This window comes from Colletotrichum acutatum (assembly GCF_030867785.1).
Source record: "Colletotrichum acutatum strain CBS 112980 chromosome Unknown BDZ83scaffold_111, whole genome shotgun sequence".
Taxonomy (NCBI): domain Eukaryota; kingdom Fungi; phylum Ascomycota; class Sordariomycetes; order Glomerellales; family Glomerellaceae; genus Colletotrichum; species Colletotrichum acutatum.
Window position 1 is genome coordinate 36010 of NW_026849105.1, and position 15905 is coordinate 51914.

The 15905-nt window shown below is 54.4% G+C and overlaps 5 protein-coding genes across 5 annotated transcripts; 3 read left to right on the top strand and 2 right to left on the bottom strand.

Moving 5' to 3' along the window:
* Positions 1–6419: 6419 nt before the first annotated feature.
* BDZ83DRAFT_634252 (glycerol-3-phosphate dehydrogenase) lies at positions 6420–8688 on the top strand. Its single transcript, XM_060509086.1, has 2 exons — positions 6420–6907; positions 7027–8688. Exons 1-2 carry the CDS (start codon positions 6771–6773, stop codon positions 8246–8248), a joined length of 1359 nt encoding a protein of 452 aa, XP_060360730.1. The 5' UTR covers positions 6420–6770; the 3' UTR covers positions 8249–8688.
* Positions 8631–10766, bottom strand: BDZ83DRAFT_634254 (uncharacterized protein). The gene has a single exon (XM_060509087.1). The coding sequence runs from the start codon at positions 10313–10315 to the stop codon at positions 8951–8953; it is 1365 nt and encodes a 454-aa protein (XP_060360731.1). The 5' UTR covers positions 10316–10766; the 3' UTR covers positions 8631–8950.
* A 403-nt stretch (positions 10767–11169) lies between these two features.
* Positions 11170–11661, top strand: BDZ83DRAFT_38680 (uncharacterized protein). The gene has a single exon (XM_060502749.1). It carries the CDS (start codon positions 11362–11364, stop codon positions 11620–11622), a length of 261 nt encoding a protein of 86 aa, XP_060360732.1. The 5' UTR covers positions 11170–11361; the 3' UTR covers positions 11623–11661.
* A 39-nt stretch (positions 11662–11700) lies between these two features.
* On the bottom strand, positions 11701–13947 carry BDZ83DRAFT_755881 (uncharacterized protein; the record flags this gene model as incomplete). The annotated part of the gene is made up of 1 exon (XM_060514676.1): positions 11701–13947. One exon carries the CDS (start codon positions 13945–13947, stop codon positions 11701–11703), a length of 2247 nt encoding a protein of 748 aa, XP_060360733.1.
* A 1018-nt stretch (positions 13948–14965) lies between these two features.
* On the top strand, positions 14966–15850 carry BDZ83DRAFT_722680 (mitochondrial import protein Pam17-domain-containing protein; the record flags this gene model as incomplete). Its single annotated transcript, XM_060512493.1, has 3 exons — positions 14966–15562; positions 15625–15697; positions 15750–15850. 3 exons carry the CDS (start codon positions 14966–14968, stop codon positions 15848–15850), a joined length of 771 nt encoding a protein of 256 aa, XP_060360734.1.
* Positions 15851–15905: the final 55 nt, after the last annotated feature.

A 15905-nucleotide genomic window follows, 5' to 3' on the forward strand; every position in this document is an offset into this window, starting at 1 on the left:
TTGCGTAGGTTGTAGGAGGCAGCTTTCGTGCCCCGCGGACAGATCGGCGACGTGGGTATCAATGAGGGCGAGGTCGAGGACGGGGCCTGGGGACGACGGGCAGCAAGCTGTGGCCGTGGACCGTGAACTTTGGGCGTGGATGGGGCCTGTAGACGACCTGGACGTGGGAGAGAGCGCACTGGCTTATGCGGAGAAGGTTCCGGCCAGGAAAAGAATGGGCCGGTTGCTGGGGTTTGAGCGAGGGTGAAGACGCAGCTGGATGGAGCGAGTGGCAATTGCAGATGCAATTGATTGAGAGGCGACAGAGACGGAGGAGAGATGACTCGACGACAGGATGGACAGGCCGTGTGCCTCGAGGATGAACGCGCTGCTGGAGAAGAGTGGAATAGATGAAGGTGCTAGGAAGAGAAGAAGTTTGAAGAGTGTGTGTGTGGGAGAGAAGGGGGAGGAAAAGAAAAACACGGCCGAGGACGGTGACGATATGACGGACTGGGCCAGAAAGAGAGGCAACACCATCAGCTTAACTCAGGTACCTGGCCTCACCTTTCCAACAGCTCCCAGCCCGGCCGTTTTTCTCAGGGACCTTCATTACTTCTCACCTCGTACCAAAGTACGGCAGGTAAGATCAGGAAGGGCAAGGCATGGCGGGGCTTTGCTATGCCTTTCTCTCTACCTAAGGCCTTAATTTCTTTCCAGGGCCAAAGTAGCAAAGCTCACCGAAGAAATTCGAAAAGCTCAGCAAAGCAGCAGAAGATCCAATGAAAAATCAGGCCAACCCAAGGCACGGAAAGCAAAGCATGGTGCCGGGGGCTGCGGAAGCTCTGGTCAAAGTGCGAAGAAGCGATGGATTTCCATGTATCCCGTGTTAGTGCTGAGAGCTATGCTAGGCCATGTCACTTCCTTCTCGCCGATACAGCTACGGACAAAGCAGATTGGATGAGATTTTGGTGCCTCAGCTCATCTTGAGGTACTTATCCAGCTATACTTGGAGTCCAGTACCTTTTGCCAACCCACCAGGTTGACTGCAAGAGCATGTATTGTCGGTCACTTCGAACAGCCAAAGGAACGAAGGAAAAAAAGTCTCCAGTGAACAGAGACTCGAGAGACAGGCGGGGGGCGGGGCAACCATGTATCTCTCCACCAGCAGCATGCGGAGAGGGTACATCCATGGATACCATCGCCCGCAGCAAACCCGCAATTGTCAAAGCTGCCAAAAATCAAAAATTGACGGGCACGGCAAACATGGGAATGTTTGGCAGCGCCCGAACCGGATAGCTTGGGCGGGGACAGCACAGAGGCTCGCACGCTTGGTGGGGTCTCCCATGCTGCTCTAGACGCCCTAGCGGAGTTTGGTCTTAGCGCTGCGCCGGTCGTGGGCCGCCATCGCGATCCTCTAGATTCCAGACCACTGTCGACACTGAGAATTCCCACTCTTTGGGTGGTTTTCGGATCGCGATGCAGAGAGAGTGGTGTGAGTTGGCCAGTGAAAAGCCAGCCGGTGTGCCTGTGGCCCAGTGCGGCGAGTGTTCCATATCGTGTGTGCAACAAACTTGAGCGGTAACAGGGGGGTTTTAATGTCGCATGCCGGGAATGGAGACTCGGACTGAGACGAGACTGGGAGAGCACGGCAGGCCGCAGCAGAGATGAGAGAGCAGGCCAGACCAGACCAGGATCAAGGCAGAGGGAGGAGGTCGACAGCTGTAATCCATGCACAATCTTTGTTGGAGTATTGCCGTCGTGTCCCAACGGTTTGTAATGCCATAGTTTGACTAGTCGAGATGCCGTCCCAGATCATCGTAACGATACTGAAGATGTTCTCCGCATAGCCTGCCGGCGGTGTCCTTCACTTGTTCTGGCTTGAAGGATTGCATTGGCACTGGTAGTGAGGCTCGTTCGTATTAGGGTGTCGGGAATCCTCAGGTTTGGGCGACCATGATCTGACTCGGAAGGTGTGCGATTCTCGGCGCATGCTGCGGTCCACGTCGATGTACACCAACTAAGGCAGGCCCTAGTATGATCTGATGCGTCTGCCATGCCATATCTCGTTGAAGACCTTCGTGTTCTTTTTTATTGTCTTTCCTTTCCTTGAGTTCCAGTATCAGAGTAAAGGATACCTTAACAGAAGTGGGTGGAAATGAAGGAATCGGACGAAGAAAAAAAGATAGAAGGTTAGAATCAGAAAAAGCTCCATCCCAGTACTCAAAGGAAAGTGACGTCACCAGCTCTACACCCTCATCAGCTCTAGCGGCTCGCCTTGCTGCACAGACGCGGTTTCATGCCCCTCCTTCCTTTCTCTTTCCCTGCCATCTTGCACCTTCCTTGCTCTTTCCGGAAAGATAGCTCCAGCTCAGCTTCCAACGCACAATCTGCAACCACTACCTTACCCTCCTCCTGCCCTCGCCTCGTCGCTAGCCGGTGCTTTCCTTCTCCCACCCATTCGAGGTGTCAGTAGCAGTTGCACTTTCCCATTTCCTGGTTTGTTGTCGCTGATCAGCAACCAGCGTTCCTCGTACCTGCCTTCCATGTGTCCCGTACCTCGTGCCAGTCCAATTGACTTTCCGTGCCTGAATATTACCCGTCGCAACGCGACATCGAATTCTTCATTTCGCATTCTTCACTCCCATGCTCCGCACTACCCAAGGTCAATTGAATATTTCTTCCCGACTCCTCCTTCGTCCTAACCCTTCTTCTCCGACTGGTCCACGTCTTCACTCTTCTGCAAATGCTATGGAGTCGACACCGCTTTTTGCTCCCTTGTCCATTTCTCCCACCATGACGTACCTCAGCAAGACGCACTTAGTGCTCATCTCTTATAGGAGTCTAGCCCTTCCGCCCCCTGCAACCAGAGATAGCCTCACCGTGCCGTTGCGCGAGATAGCCAGGCTGGCAGAGTTGCTTGGCCCGGCTCGTTCACAATGTGTGGCTGGACAACATCAATGAGGTCCTTCGCTCCTATCGTGCCGCGCTGTCTAACGCGGTCGTCCGCTTACAATATCAAACTTGCTGAAGGAGCTTGCCCCGTCGGCAGTCTGATCTCCATCTGCACCATGATATCTTGAATGCGACAAAACCGTGAGAAAATCAGATATAGAGGAATCTAGGGACTTCCACTTCCGATCAAGGGCAGTGATTTCATTTGCTTGTCCACTAGATATTGCCTATAACCTCAGAACAGACAGGTGCCATGTCGGATTGCCAAAGCGCGTCTAGGCTGCTGAAGCAGTCTCGACTTGGGTCAGAGTGCAAGTGATAGAGCCTTTGTCTGTAACTATCTATCTATATTAGGGTTTAAAGCCAGCAGAAGATATGCAAAACCACAATATGCTATCTGCCCGGATGCGAATGTGTACTTGAATGATCTGTGGTGTCAGCAAAGGGGTGTCACAGACTCTGACCTTCCGGCATTGTCCAGGGCTAGTGAATCCGGCGTCACTTCTGATACGTCATATAAGTCATGTCAGCAGAGGATGAATGTTCTTGGAATCAGGAGACTGTGAAGATTCAAACGTTCCATACCCTCATAGTCAAGATCACTATGCAGAGCTTAGTCTGTTGATATTGCAAGCCGGCACACATATTCGCATTCAAAGCGTTCAACGCATTCGCATCAAGGAGATAAGTCGATTCGTATTCACGATCCCACGGCAAGTCAGTGTATTTGCGCGTTCTTCATACTCGCCGGACAAACGGCGGCTGAGTGAAGCAAGCCCGTATCACGGTCGGACCAGTAATGAGGTGAACCTCCTCCTCAGGTGTTCATCGCGGCGTGAACCGTGTACTCCTGGAGGCGAGTGCGGGTGTCTCGCAAACCAACGACATGTCTCAACACAACATACCCGTCGGAGTCCTATGCGCGTCTTGCCTAGCTACCATCCAAGTCGGGAATTGGCCCAACAGCAGCGCTGCTCTTGACTGTGGGCCATGGCTCAACGCTTGTAGCTGCGGAATGCTGAAGTACTTGAGATGATGAGAAATCGGCATTATCCCAGAAACTATTGTATTCCATGAAGATAGCTCGCAGCGATTCATCAAGAAGCTGGTGCGACGTGATCATATATATAGTGTCATGATGATTGACGTGTGGTCGAGGTTCCTCTCGGAGCCAACTCCGGGGTACCCCAAGAACAAAGCAGCCGGTTGAAAGTGACTGACAAGACCTTATTGTAGCGCCACATGCGGTCTACCCTCATCGTGCATGGTGGGAAAACTAAGCCCGCGATATGTCGGTCTTCTTTCTCTTGGCCTTGACGTGAGTCTCAGAATCTTCTGGCTGGACATATGCTTTCCAACCGTGAGACTTGACTTGGTGCGAAGTGGTACTCTCCGACGACAGAAATTGATCCTGCCTCCTCTCCCCTTTTCTTGAGGTTTCACTGTCACAACGTCTAGTAACATCATAACATCAGGGCCAGATCGCTATGCAAAGTCAACGAGACTACCCCGTGACCAGACCTGTACCAACAGGCAAGAATCCATGAACATATCAAGTAATTTCTTTAGAGCATTTGCATTGTGTGAGTCACTGGCCGAAGTCGACAGGACATCTTAGTTGCTCTGAGCTCGATGAAGAGGTTTCAGCCAACTGGCTCTAAGCCCGGACGTACCTGCTCATCCATGTAGCAACGGCTATGAGCGCCCGTCAGGAATGACTAGCCTCAGTCTGGCATACTCCATCAAGCTACGAGCAAAGGACTTCCTTGTTGCATGAACGGCTGATCCTGAAGGGTATATGGAAAGAAACAAAATGACGTACATTGATCGTGAACATGGTACTCCGGAGATTCTAGAATATGTCTGTAGCTTCACTCATTGGCTCATCGACGTTTCTGGGAGTGGACGAGTGAAGACTCATAAAGTAATACAGCCAGGAAGACGCGGAGCTACCTGGCTTCCGATGGTCAAGAGTCTCGATAAAAGAGCCTTGGAACAATCATATTGTTAGAAACGAGTACATATTGGAGAAAACGGTCACATGTCCATCTTCGCGGGGGATCGTCATCAGACCGCAAATGCGAGAGAGAGAGAGAGAGACAACAACGGCAGCACCATGCCACTTTGAGGCAAGGCGGCAAATCAGATGTTGATCAGGAAGAAGGGGCAATTGGGTTTAGTGACGGCCCGCAGAGGACTCGCGGCGGCCAGGATTTGGTGGCGAACGGGATGGTAGTAGACCGGATAGCTGTCTGGCGTCTGCCGCGGCGCGGCCACAACCGCACGCCGCATTGCCGCGACATCTCGTGAATGTGCCAATGAGGAAACAACAGAGACATTTGAGGAAACCCGAGCTTCGTTGACGTTGACCCGCGTGTGCCCCATGCGACGATCGGCATCGTGGGCTAACGATTTTCCCCCGGGGCCGGGATTCAGGCACGCTGGCCGCCGCACGAAGTTGACAGGTGAAGAAACGAAAGCGAAAAGGCGAGCTGACATTTTGGCATGTGATTTCCCATGGATCCTGGCAGTGGGGGGCAAAGTGGGAGGATTGGAGTGCCAATGGTGCATTGCATGTAATCTTGGATCGTTTTTATTTGTTTGGGCAAGAGGAATCCACTTTTGAAAACATTGGAACTGTGGACATGGGGTGGCGGAGGCAGAAGGGACAATTGATAGGGACGGTGGGGTGAAAAGCAATTTGTTGACTTTTTTTTTTTTTTTTTTTGTCTTGTGACAAGCCGAGCTCTGGGCTCGATGGGGAGACCATGATGGAGACCGGGAGATGAAAGTTGACTCGCTGTTTTCATGATATAAACAAACGTGCAAATGTCAGGTTCATGGGCCCCGACTTGCCTCGGTCAGGGCCGGAGGAGGCGGAGTGTCCGGCCGAGGCTCCCCGGTGGTCAGGAACCTTCGTCCGCCCGGGCCAACTCAGCACTCAGCTCGGTCCTGCCTGCCCAGAAGTTTGAACAGACAGCAAGTGCTAAAGATGGATCAGCAAAAAAAAAAAAAAAAAAAAGGGAAGGGGCCCGCCGACTCGGCCTCAACCCCCTGGCATTTCGTTGAGCGACTATACCTGATTGGGAAAGCGGTCACGACTGCTGCCGCGACCCTGCTGGTCTGGATGTGCGTCATGCTGGTTCTCAACACTGCCGCTGGGCAGGAGCATCCTGGTTCCTTAGGTACTAGGTAAGGTAGGTAGAGTTGAGCTGACTGCGGATTCTGGCTACAATTGGTCGCAGCTTCCCTCACAGGACGGGGATGGAACTGGGGTTGACTGCGGCGGTAGTTGTAGTGGCAGGAGCAAACCGACACCAAAATGCAACAGCATTGAGTGCGGTGGGCGTTGGTGGATTCCCGGAAAGATTCAAAGACACTGGACAACCGGGATAGCTGGAGACAGACAGGGGGAGGAAAGATGGAGGGGCAAAACCACATGCTGAGCTGCACCCTTTTTTTTTCTGCCATCTGCTGCTCACTGCTAATCAACTGCTTTTTGCTTGCTGCTGCTGCTGCCGCGCTTCCATTCGTGACCGAGTGACCCTCCCCAGAACCCGTGAACCAAGACAAGCACAGAAGACACGACACACACCGAAAGAAGAGCCGATGCCGATACCTGTCTGGACCCTCCCTTACCGTAGCTGTCTTACCTGAACCTCCCGGCTTTACCCTTCCTCCACTTGACCTACCTTACCCTTGGGCCTTACCTTACCTTACCTTACCTGACTGTACGGATACTTCCTCCAGGTCCCGGCCAGTACACTACTTATTAAGATAACCTTCACCCCCTCCTTTTGGCGCGTTTCCTACCTTACCCTCTTGCTCCACTGTACCTCATGCTTTTCAGACTGCGTCCTGTTGTTTCCATCGCCAGAAGCAGCTTTCCCTTACGACGATTCAACTCCACATCTACAATGGCTTCCCTCGGCGTAGAGAAGAAGCACAAGGTGACGGTCGTGGGCTCCGGTAACTGGTGAGCTAGCACCTCTCATACACCACCCCAATATCTCATATCGCGACCCCCATAGCTTCCTCCCCGATAGCTTTTACCGCATCGGCCAGATAAACAGACACTAACACAACCCAACTCAGGGGCTCGACTATTTCCAAGATCGTCGCCGAAAACACAAAGGCCTTCCCCGATCTCTTTGAAGAAGATGTGCACATGTGGGTGTACGAGGAGGACGTCACCCTCGACTCGACATCCCCTTACTACGATGCCTCCCTCGGCGAGAAGCCCCAAAAGTTGACCACCGTCATCAACAAATACCATGAAAACACAAAATACCTGCCTGGTATCAAGCTCCCCCACAACATCATCGCAAACCCCTCCCTGCAGGACGCCGTCAAGGATTCCACCATCCTGATCTTCAACCTGCCCCACCAGTTTATCGGCAATGTCTGCAAGCAGCTCAACGGCCACATCCTGCCCTTTGCTCGCGGCATCTCCTGCATCAAAGGCGTCAACGTCTCCGACGACGGCGTCTCCCTCTTCTCCGAATGGATCGGTGATGGCCTCGGCATCTATTGCGGTGCCCTCTCCGGTGCCAACATTGCCTCCGAAATCGCCGCCGAGAAGTGGTCCGAGACCACCGTCGCCTACGACCCTCCGCCCATGGATAACTCGCGCGCCCCGACCCCGCGTGCCACCTCACCGAACCCCAACGCCAACGGCGGCAACGGCCTCGCGCCCCTGACACCCGTCGACATGCAGCACAAGGACGCCCGCGGCCGCACCTCCAAGACGAAGCTCACCGCCGTGCCCGCCGAGTACCCTCCCCTGGACCACCAGATCTTCAAGCACCTCTTCCACCGCCCCTACTTCCACGTCCGCATGGTCTCCGACGTCGCTGGTGTCTCTCTGGGCGGCGCCCTGAAGAACATTGTCGCGCTTGCTGCCGGCTTCGTCGACGGCCGCGGCTGGGGTGACAACGCCAAGGCCGCCATCATGCGCGTGGGTCTGCTAGAGATGGTCAACTTTGGAAAGGAGTTCTTTGGCCAGACGGTGCACACGGGGACGTTTACCGAGGAGTCGGCCGGCGTGGCGGATCTGATTACCTCGTGCAGCGGTGGCAGAAACTTCAAGTGCGCCAGGATGGCCGTGGCCGAGGGGCTGAGCGTGCAGGAGATTGAGAAGCGCGAGTTGAACGGCCAGCTGCTTCAGGGTACGAGCACGGCGCAAGAGGTCAACAGCTTTTTGAAGGCGAGGGGCCAGGAGAAGCACTACCCTCTCTTCACCGCCGTGCACGGCATTCTCGAGGGACGATACAGTGTCGATGATATCCCGACCTTGGTGTCTGCTTCGGAGAATTGAGGACTATGTGGTGGGAATCTGAGATCGTCAAAAAGAAGCATGGATAATACGGAACATTATTGGTCGTTGACGGAAAGAGGTACGATGGCACGTTGGTGTGTTTGTGTTTGTGTGTGGGGGGGGTATGATGCAGAGGCCCGGAGTCTTGGGTTTTTGGTTTTTGAAAGACATATGTTGATATCCCTGGATCATTTACCGCAGTGGCATGGTGTGAAGGAACGTATTTAGACAGGTTAAGCAAGGACGCACATTGTTCTGGTCAATCTTGTGGTCCCTAGTATCCTATGCGCTATCGAGTGAATCATCCATCCTCCGTCTTCTCCTCTAGATACCCCTCCAAGTCCATTCCTGTCACCAGCCAGCAGGCGCCCGTCTAGGTCGACGGATCAGGTCAAACTGGCTGGGTGGTGAAGTGCTTCATGGTCGACAATAGAAAATTCCCAACGCCAACCAGCCTACTCGACGACAGGCTTAGCGAGTACCCGAGTTCAAATCCCAGCGTGAGCACGGATAATTATCGCCAATAGATGTAGCCATGCTGGTGAACTCTTTTTGCTTTTCCAATATCTGATTATATGGATATGGGCCTCCTCGTGATCTGACGGAGAATATCATAATAACCGGAACCCAGATCCTTCAAAACGTGATTCTCTGCGTATATTACTTATATGCCCCTTCTAGTCACATTCTCAGAACATATGCTCAGTCCATATTCTCGAGTAATCCCATCTTCTCCTCATCACCACACCCAGCACCTCCACGTCCCCTCCACGACCTGCCCCTGGCCCACCCGTCCTTCTCATCGCCATCCTCCTCCTGCGTCCTCTCCCCATCCCCAAAGACCGGCCTCAACACAGCGTCATACCCCATCCAAAGTAAATTAAATACAATCCCCAACGTGACACCCAACCAAACGGGCACTTTTCCTTCTTTGTTGGCCACCTTTTTATTCAGCGCGAAGAACACCAGCAACACGGGGAGGAAGAGCGCCTTCAGCAGCCACTGCGCGAGTTTCTGTCGTGACGAGGTCGGGGTGTAAGGGACGAGGGAGTTGAGCCAGCGCTGGTAGTCGTCGGGGAGCTCGTGCTCTGCCGCGCCGGAGGTGATGAGGTGTAAGTACCGGGGAGAAGGTTGCGCGTAGGTAGGGTCGGGGCGGCGGGTTGGGCGGAGGAAGCGGTAGTACCATTTTTTGCGGGGGTCTGTTGGGGTTTTGTCGTCGTCGTTGGTGTTGTTGTCGTAGTTGTGGGTGTAGTTGTAGGATGAGGTAGAGGCGTTGTCAGGCTCCTCGGGCTCGGCGTCCGGGATGGACGGGGAAAAGAGCGTGTGCGCGAGGAACGGGCGCGGGATATCGATGGGCGGCTTCTCGGGGACGGAGACGCGGGGCGGGAGCGGGATGCAGGGGGTGAGGATGTCCTTGTAGGAGGAGCCGCCTCCCTCCGTCGCGACGATTGTGGCGTAGTCTTGGGGTGTGACTTCGTAGACTACGCCAAAGAGGCCCTTGTCCCAGCCCAGGTCTGGTGTCGTCGGTGTCGTGGCGCTCTCCTTTCCTCTGCTCGAGTGCTTCTGCTTCTGATTCGACTCGGCCGGAGGCGGTAGCGGCGGCACAGGCGGGAATTTGGGAGGATCGCTCGGATCCGGGAGGTTAGGGATCTTCCGAGGCGCCGAGTTAGCGAAGCAGGGTTCCGTGTAGGGCAGGCCGGGGAGGTCGAAGACGAGGGAGAGACCCGGGGCGGAGACGTTTACTTGGGAGATTGGGCGGATGCCGCGGGCGCCTAGGAAGGTTTCTGCGCTTAGGTTGGAGCCGTAGGCTAGGTAGAGGACTGATGCCTGTTCTGCTGCTGCTGCTGCTGCTGCTGCTTCGATGGTGGTGGTGGTGGTGGACAATGCATCGCTGCTGGATGAGTCTGGAGACGCTGCCGCTGCTGCGAGACGGGAGGGGGATGTGCGCGGGATGCTCTTGATGGAAGGGTATGATTTCTTTGAGGGGGCGGAGGAGGTTGAGAGGGTGGCGAGGTCTTTTAGGCGGCGGAGGAGGCAGATTGGTTCTTGGGGGAGTGAGGTCGTCATAGTTCCCCGTCCTTTTCAACGTCGATTGCGACGGACGAGGGTGAAGATGGTTGTTGAAGGCCAAGCTCGGTCGGTCGTGAATCTATGCTGATCAATATGGTTTGAGCTGAGCTGGTGTGGACCGGGCGTTCTTGTAGGGGAACGAGCTCAAGCTCAAGCTGTAGATAAGAAGTAGGTAGCGAGACCGAAAAAGCTGGGATGATGCCAGAAAGTCTGAGAAGTGATGAAGATGGGATGTTGAAGTTGGAAGGGAAATGCTGAAACTGGTGAGTTGCGCCAGGGCACTAGCTGGTTGTGGGTGGGCGCGGGAGACTTTTTGTGTCGACGTTCGGACTTTGGGTTTGGATGACGACGCTTTGAGGGAGGTTCCCGGCCTACGGTACTTTGATACTGCCTTATCTTTAGCGTCAAGTAGCATACACTGCGGGCGTGCCGGGGGAGCGGCGGAGGGAGAATGCGCGCGCGTCGGAGTTCGAGGTTTGGCTTATGTAAACCTGGGCGGCGGGATGCGGGATTGGTGGGGGTGAGCTGCGGAATCATGTTCAGACCATCGTTCAATAAGGAACCTACCTAGCTTACACATATCACCACGGTGGATGCACTTTGAAGCTCTTCTGGCAAGGTGGTATACGGTGTTTTGTTGATACCGTGCATAGGATACAATCCCTCACGTGAGATTGGAAATGCCATTATTCTCGAATCTACACTACTCTGCAGAGAACGGACCATCATGTATGTGCTGCATTATCTGCTCCTTTCTTCTTACTTTAAAAGTCAACGAAACTCCTTAGTAGGAAACCCTCAAGCTTGAAGGAACAGATATATGATTTGAATCACTCGACCATGCTCTCCATGTACCTCATTCGGATCGTACTTAGCATATGTAATTGACCGATGGTGAGTAAGTTGCGTTCTTACTGACTTGAGCCTCAGCGGGCCGACTCTTGGATCGTCATGCTCGCAAATCTCAACCGCAAAAGTGAATATCCAAGAGACCAGGGAAACATTGCAAACCTCTGAAAAGGTATCATTAATGCACTTTGCCTATGTCTACATCTTGTATTCACGGAGCTGGAAGATATGTTCCATGCGCGATGTGGGGAGCTTGTGGGACGTCTAGAAACAACCAATTGAAACTAGATGGTGACATGTTTCTTGTCCTCCGGGCTTGGATACAACTCGAGGAATTCACTTCTAGTGGGCGACCCACAGCGTTGCCTGCGAAGACGATGTCTTGGTCTCGGTATCGCTGTTTAATTCTTCTTTATTTGTTTATTACTTTTGTCATGTGGCTGGCTACCCGCTGATCGCGAATCCAAACCACCTAATGTTGATGCAACTCGATGCTCGCAGGGAATCGCTATCATAAACTTGGTCATTGCTATCTAGAACCTTCTCTCGGGGTCAAGAAGGTTTCGAAAGTCGGTAACGAGCATCATATCGTTGCCTTCATCATCATCGCCCTCGACTTTAATTTGGGCCATAGCATTCTCATCGCCTTCCTCTGTCGCAAGTGCAGCCTTAGCCGCAGCCGTAACCCCATTACCGTTACTGCTGCTGTGATGTCCATCGCCCCCGACAAGTTCGTCCTCGCCCTCAACCGCCCGCGCCACGGATGCGTACTTCTTCAGCACGAGGTACTTATCCATGGCGCCCGCCTGTATGTTCCTCTTTGGCGTGGTGCCCTTTTCGAAGTAGAACCTCTGAATCACGTGCTGCGGGATGTTGGACTCGGGCTCCCACGTCGGATTCATGGACGAGGGCCAGTTGCCCTTCCACCGGACCTGGAAGAAGCGGCCTAGTTTTTTGCCGCTGCGGCGGGAGACGCGGTCTTCGAAGCCTTCGATGCGGAGGACTTCGTAGACTTGTTCGTCTTCTCCTTCTTCTTCCTCTTTTTCGTCATCATCTTGTGTTGCTGTTGGTGCTGCTACCGTTCCGGTTTTCCGCGCGGTGTGAAGTCTACTTGTGGTGGATTTGGATTTTGTGGCTGCGCTTGTGCTACCTGTTGTCGTTGCGGGGGGTGCTGAGGCGGTTTGTGGTAGCGGTGCTTGTTGTGGTTCTCGTGAGCTTGGTATGATGTGTGGTTTTGAGGTTGGTATCTTGGGTATTGGTATAGGCGTCGTAGAAATGGGATGTTCTATTGACTGAACTGGTTGCGAGGGCGTCAGTTGTGAATAGGAGGTTGAGGATTTGGAGGCCGCGAGAGAGATCGTCCAAGGTGTCGTGTTTTGTATCAAAGGCGTAGAGCCCGGCTTCGGTATCGGAGTGTGAGTCCAGCCTGTATCCGTGCCTGTCCCGTTCTGTGTCGTGTTCAACGCCGTGGGCGCTGTCGCTGGAGGGGGAAGCATACTGCTCGCTTTCGGTGTAGGCGTTCGCACCTTTGGCGAGGATGACTGCTGGGGCGTGGAAGGGGGGTCTCGTATTGAGAGGAGAGACCTTTTCGGCGGTTGCTGTGTCTTTGCTATCCGCGGAGCCGTGGGCGTGGATGTGCGGTTCGCGGAGGCCGGGGGTATCGGCGGGAAGATAGGCAACTCCCGAGGCCAGCCACTATTACTCTGGAGACCCGCCGCCGGCGGTTGGGGTAGCGGCGGTAGTGCCGGTGAGCTGGTGGCTCCTCTGGACGAGTCAAAGGGAGTACTCCGACTGCTGGTGTCCGTCTCGATGCCCGGCATGAATCGCGATAGCGCGGGTCTCGGTGACCGGGTCCTCTGTTTCTTGCTCGGGGGTTCTAGGGCCGCGGGGAGACTGCTCTGTTCGCCAGAGTCGTATGAGTCTTCCGTCAGGAGTAAAGGTGTCGATGTACCAGTCCCGTTGAGTTGCCTAAAGATGGCCTCGTCGTCGGCCTCTTCGTCGGCTGCTTCTTCCATCTCGACGTCCACATCCCCTTCCGTATCGAACTCCCTGAAGTCATCCACCAAGGCGCTCTTGGACGGTGTAGAAAGCGAAGGCACATTCTTCCTCGGCCTGCCCCGTTTCTTCTTCTTCCCGTCCGCAGTCGTGGCGGGTGGTGGTGTCCTCAACTCTTCCGCCGCTACATGCTTCCTCTTCCGGCCCCTCTTTGCACCCTTTCCGCCCTTCTCGCCTGGTATCGCAGCGCCCCTCTCCCTCGCCACAGCCTCCTCAACAGTGCGCACATTCTCCGCCTCCTCCAGCCGTCGCTCCTCCTCATCCCGCTCCTCAGCTCTCGCGGCGCACCACTCCTCGTACGCCATGGGCGAAACGTAGTCGCATATCCGCTCGGCGTCGACCACGACCCGCGCGGCCGGCAGATCCATCCATCCCACCACGTATTGAAGACGCTTCTTACCGTCGTCAGAGAGCGCGGGCGGGACGAAGAACTCGTCGCGGATGTAGGCCGTCGAGTCGCGGGGCGGAGCGAGGGTTATCGGGCGCAGAGGAGGACCGCTGCCGCGTTTATAGCGGCGGTAGGTCGGGAGGTCTTCGAGGACCACGGCGAGCTTGCGCGGTTCGGGTTCGGGTTCGGGGTTCTTCCGGGGCTGCCGGGTCGAGGTTGAGGATGCAGAGGATGTGGTGGTGGTGTTGGTGTTGGTAGTGGCGGCGCCGTTGATGGTGTCGGCCGGGGTGGGGGGTTTACCACCGAACCAGACCAGTTTCTTTGAAGGTCGCGACATGGTTTTCTTGCTCCTTTCGGAGAAGTCCACCATGCCACGCCTGACCCCTTTTTGGTGATTCCGTTGGACGAAACGGCGTAGCGGTAGGTCGGGGAAGGCTTCGGTGGGATCGCTCGTCACATAAGGTAGGTACTTGTGGTTTGGGAATTGGCGTTCGTGTTCGTCTTGGGTCGTGTCGCGATTTCCGCCTGTAAAGACAACCCGTTATGTTCTCGACAACGCCGCGGGCTAGAGACGTCAGAAAAATGTGACACCAATTGAAGAGAGTCATTCATACCACGAAATTTCGTCCCTGTTATCTACGCGTGCTTTGCCGATACCTGCGCTGTGTTTCGTGGCAGCGGCGTCGCTCGGGTGGGAGAGGGAGGAAACTTAGAAGCCTTAATTCTTTAATTAGCTTTTTCTCCACCGTTACAGCCGCTACGATTTTCCAGACTCGTCAGAATAAAAATAATGCCTATTAACCTAATATTAAATATAGGATTTATTATAAGTCTACTGGAAATATTACAAAATTCTCAACCTTTAATACCATTAAAAGTAACGTTCAAAGTATTGAAATAAGTTTGGAATGCATTGATTTAAATAGCACTTAATCAATAATTTCTAGCCTAGTATAAAATTGAACTTAAATCATCCAAAGGTTACTCTATAATATCCCTAGGTAGTAATTAGTTGAGCGTAATCCTGTATTATCTAAGACACCAAGTACCCTTGGATTTCAGGATCATGCGATCCGGGGAAGCAGGGCCTGCAAAAAGATCCGTGCACAAGCTGCGGCTGGGCGTCTACCGGCGCGCTGCGCAGGGCGTCAAATCTTTGGTGGGCCGAGCTTGACCTCATCGCGAGGAGCACAAAGCTCTATCCACCACATCCCAGCTTCGGTTTCCATTTCTTTCTTCGCAAACCAAGCCAAACCACCAGAAAGAAAATCTCCCCTCTACTCGCGCGCGCACCGCAACGTGCATGTCCACGATCTCTCGATCCCATTAACGCACTTCGCCAAGGCCTCGCAAATATGCTGACGCCTACGAGCACCTTCGCCCTCCGCCTCGCCGGCCAGGGCGCCGCCCGCGCATCGATTGCCTCTTCCATCGCCCGCACCACCGCATGCCCGTACTCGACCGCCTCCATGAAGCAGCACCAAGCCTCTGCCCGCCCAATTGGCCTCGCCTCAACAGCCGGCCCGATCGCCCGAACCAGCGCCGCCTTCGCCGCATCTCCCTCGTCCTCCATCGTCGCCCGCGTCGTCCGCCAACCCTGCTCCCAGCGCTGCAACGCTACCGCTGCCGCCTCCGCTGCGGCGCAACAAAAGTCCGCCCCTGCGCCGGGGGACAGGCTGGACTGGGAGACCTTCTTCCAGCTGCGCAAGTCCCGTAGAAGGTGGCAGCTCGGCTTCAGCGTCATTTCTGGATTGGGATCCTTTGTTGGCGGTGCTGGCATCCTGGCTACTGGCATTGCGGACCCGCTGGTGACACAGATTCCTCTGGATCCTTTCATTACGATGGGTCTCATGACGATGGGCTTCGGTGCTCTTGGATGGCTTATTGGACCTAGCGTTGGTTCTCTTGTGTTCTACACGCTGAACAAAAGGTGGAAGACTCAGATGACGGTGGTAAGTGGTCCTTGCTGTGTTCTGGAAGACAATGACTGTGGCTAACGTGAATTTCCTGCCAGAAGGAAAAGGAATTCTTCGCCCGCATCAAGAAGAACCGCGTTGATCCCTCGGTCTCCTCTGTTGGTAACCCTGGTAAGTGCAAACACCATCAACAGGCCATGCTCCCTGTACTGATCTCTCCTAGTCCCCGATTTCTACGGCGAGAAAATCTCAAGCGTCAAGGGCTACCGTCAATGGCTCAAGGACCAGCGAGCGTTCAACAAGAAGCGTGTCAGCTTCGTGTAGAGTACCACCCCAACGACCTCCCACCACGGCTCTCTGCCAAGGACAGTTTCTTTAG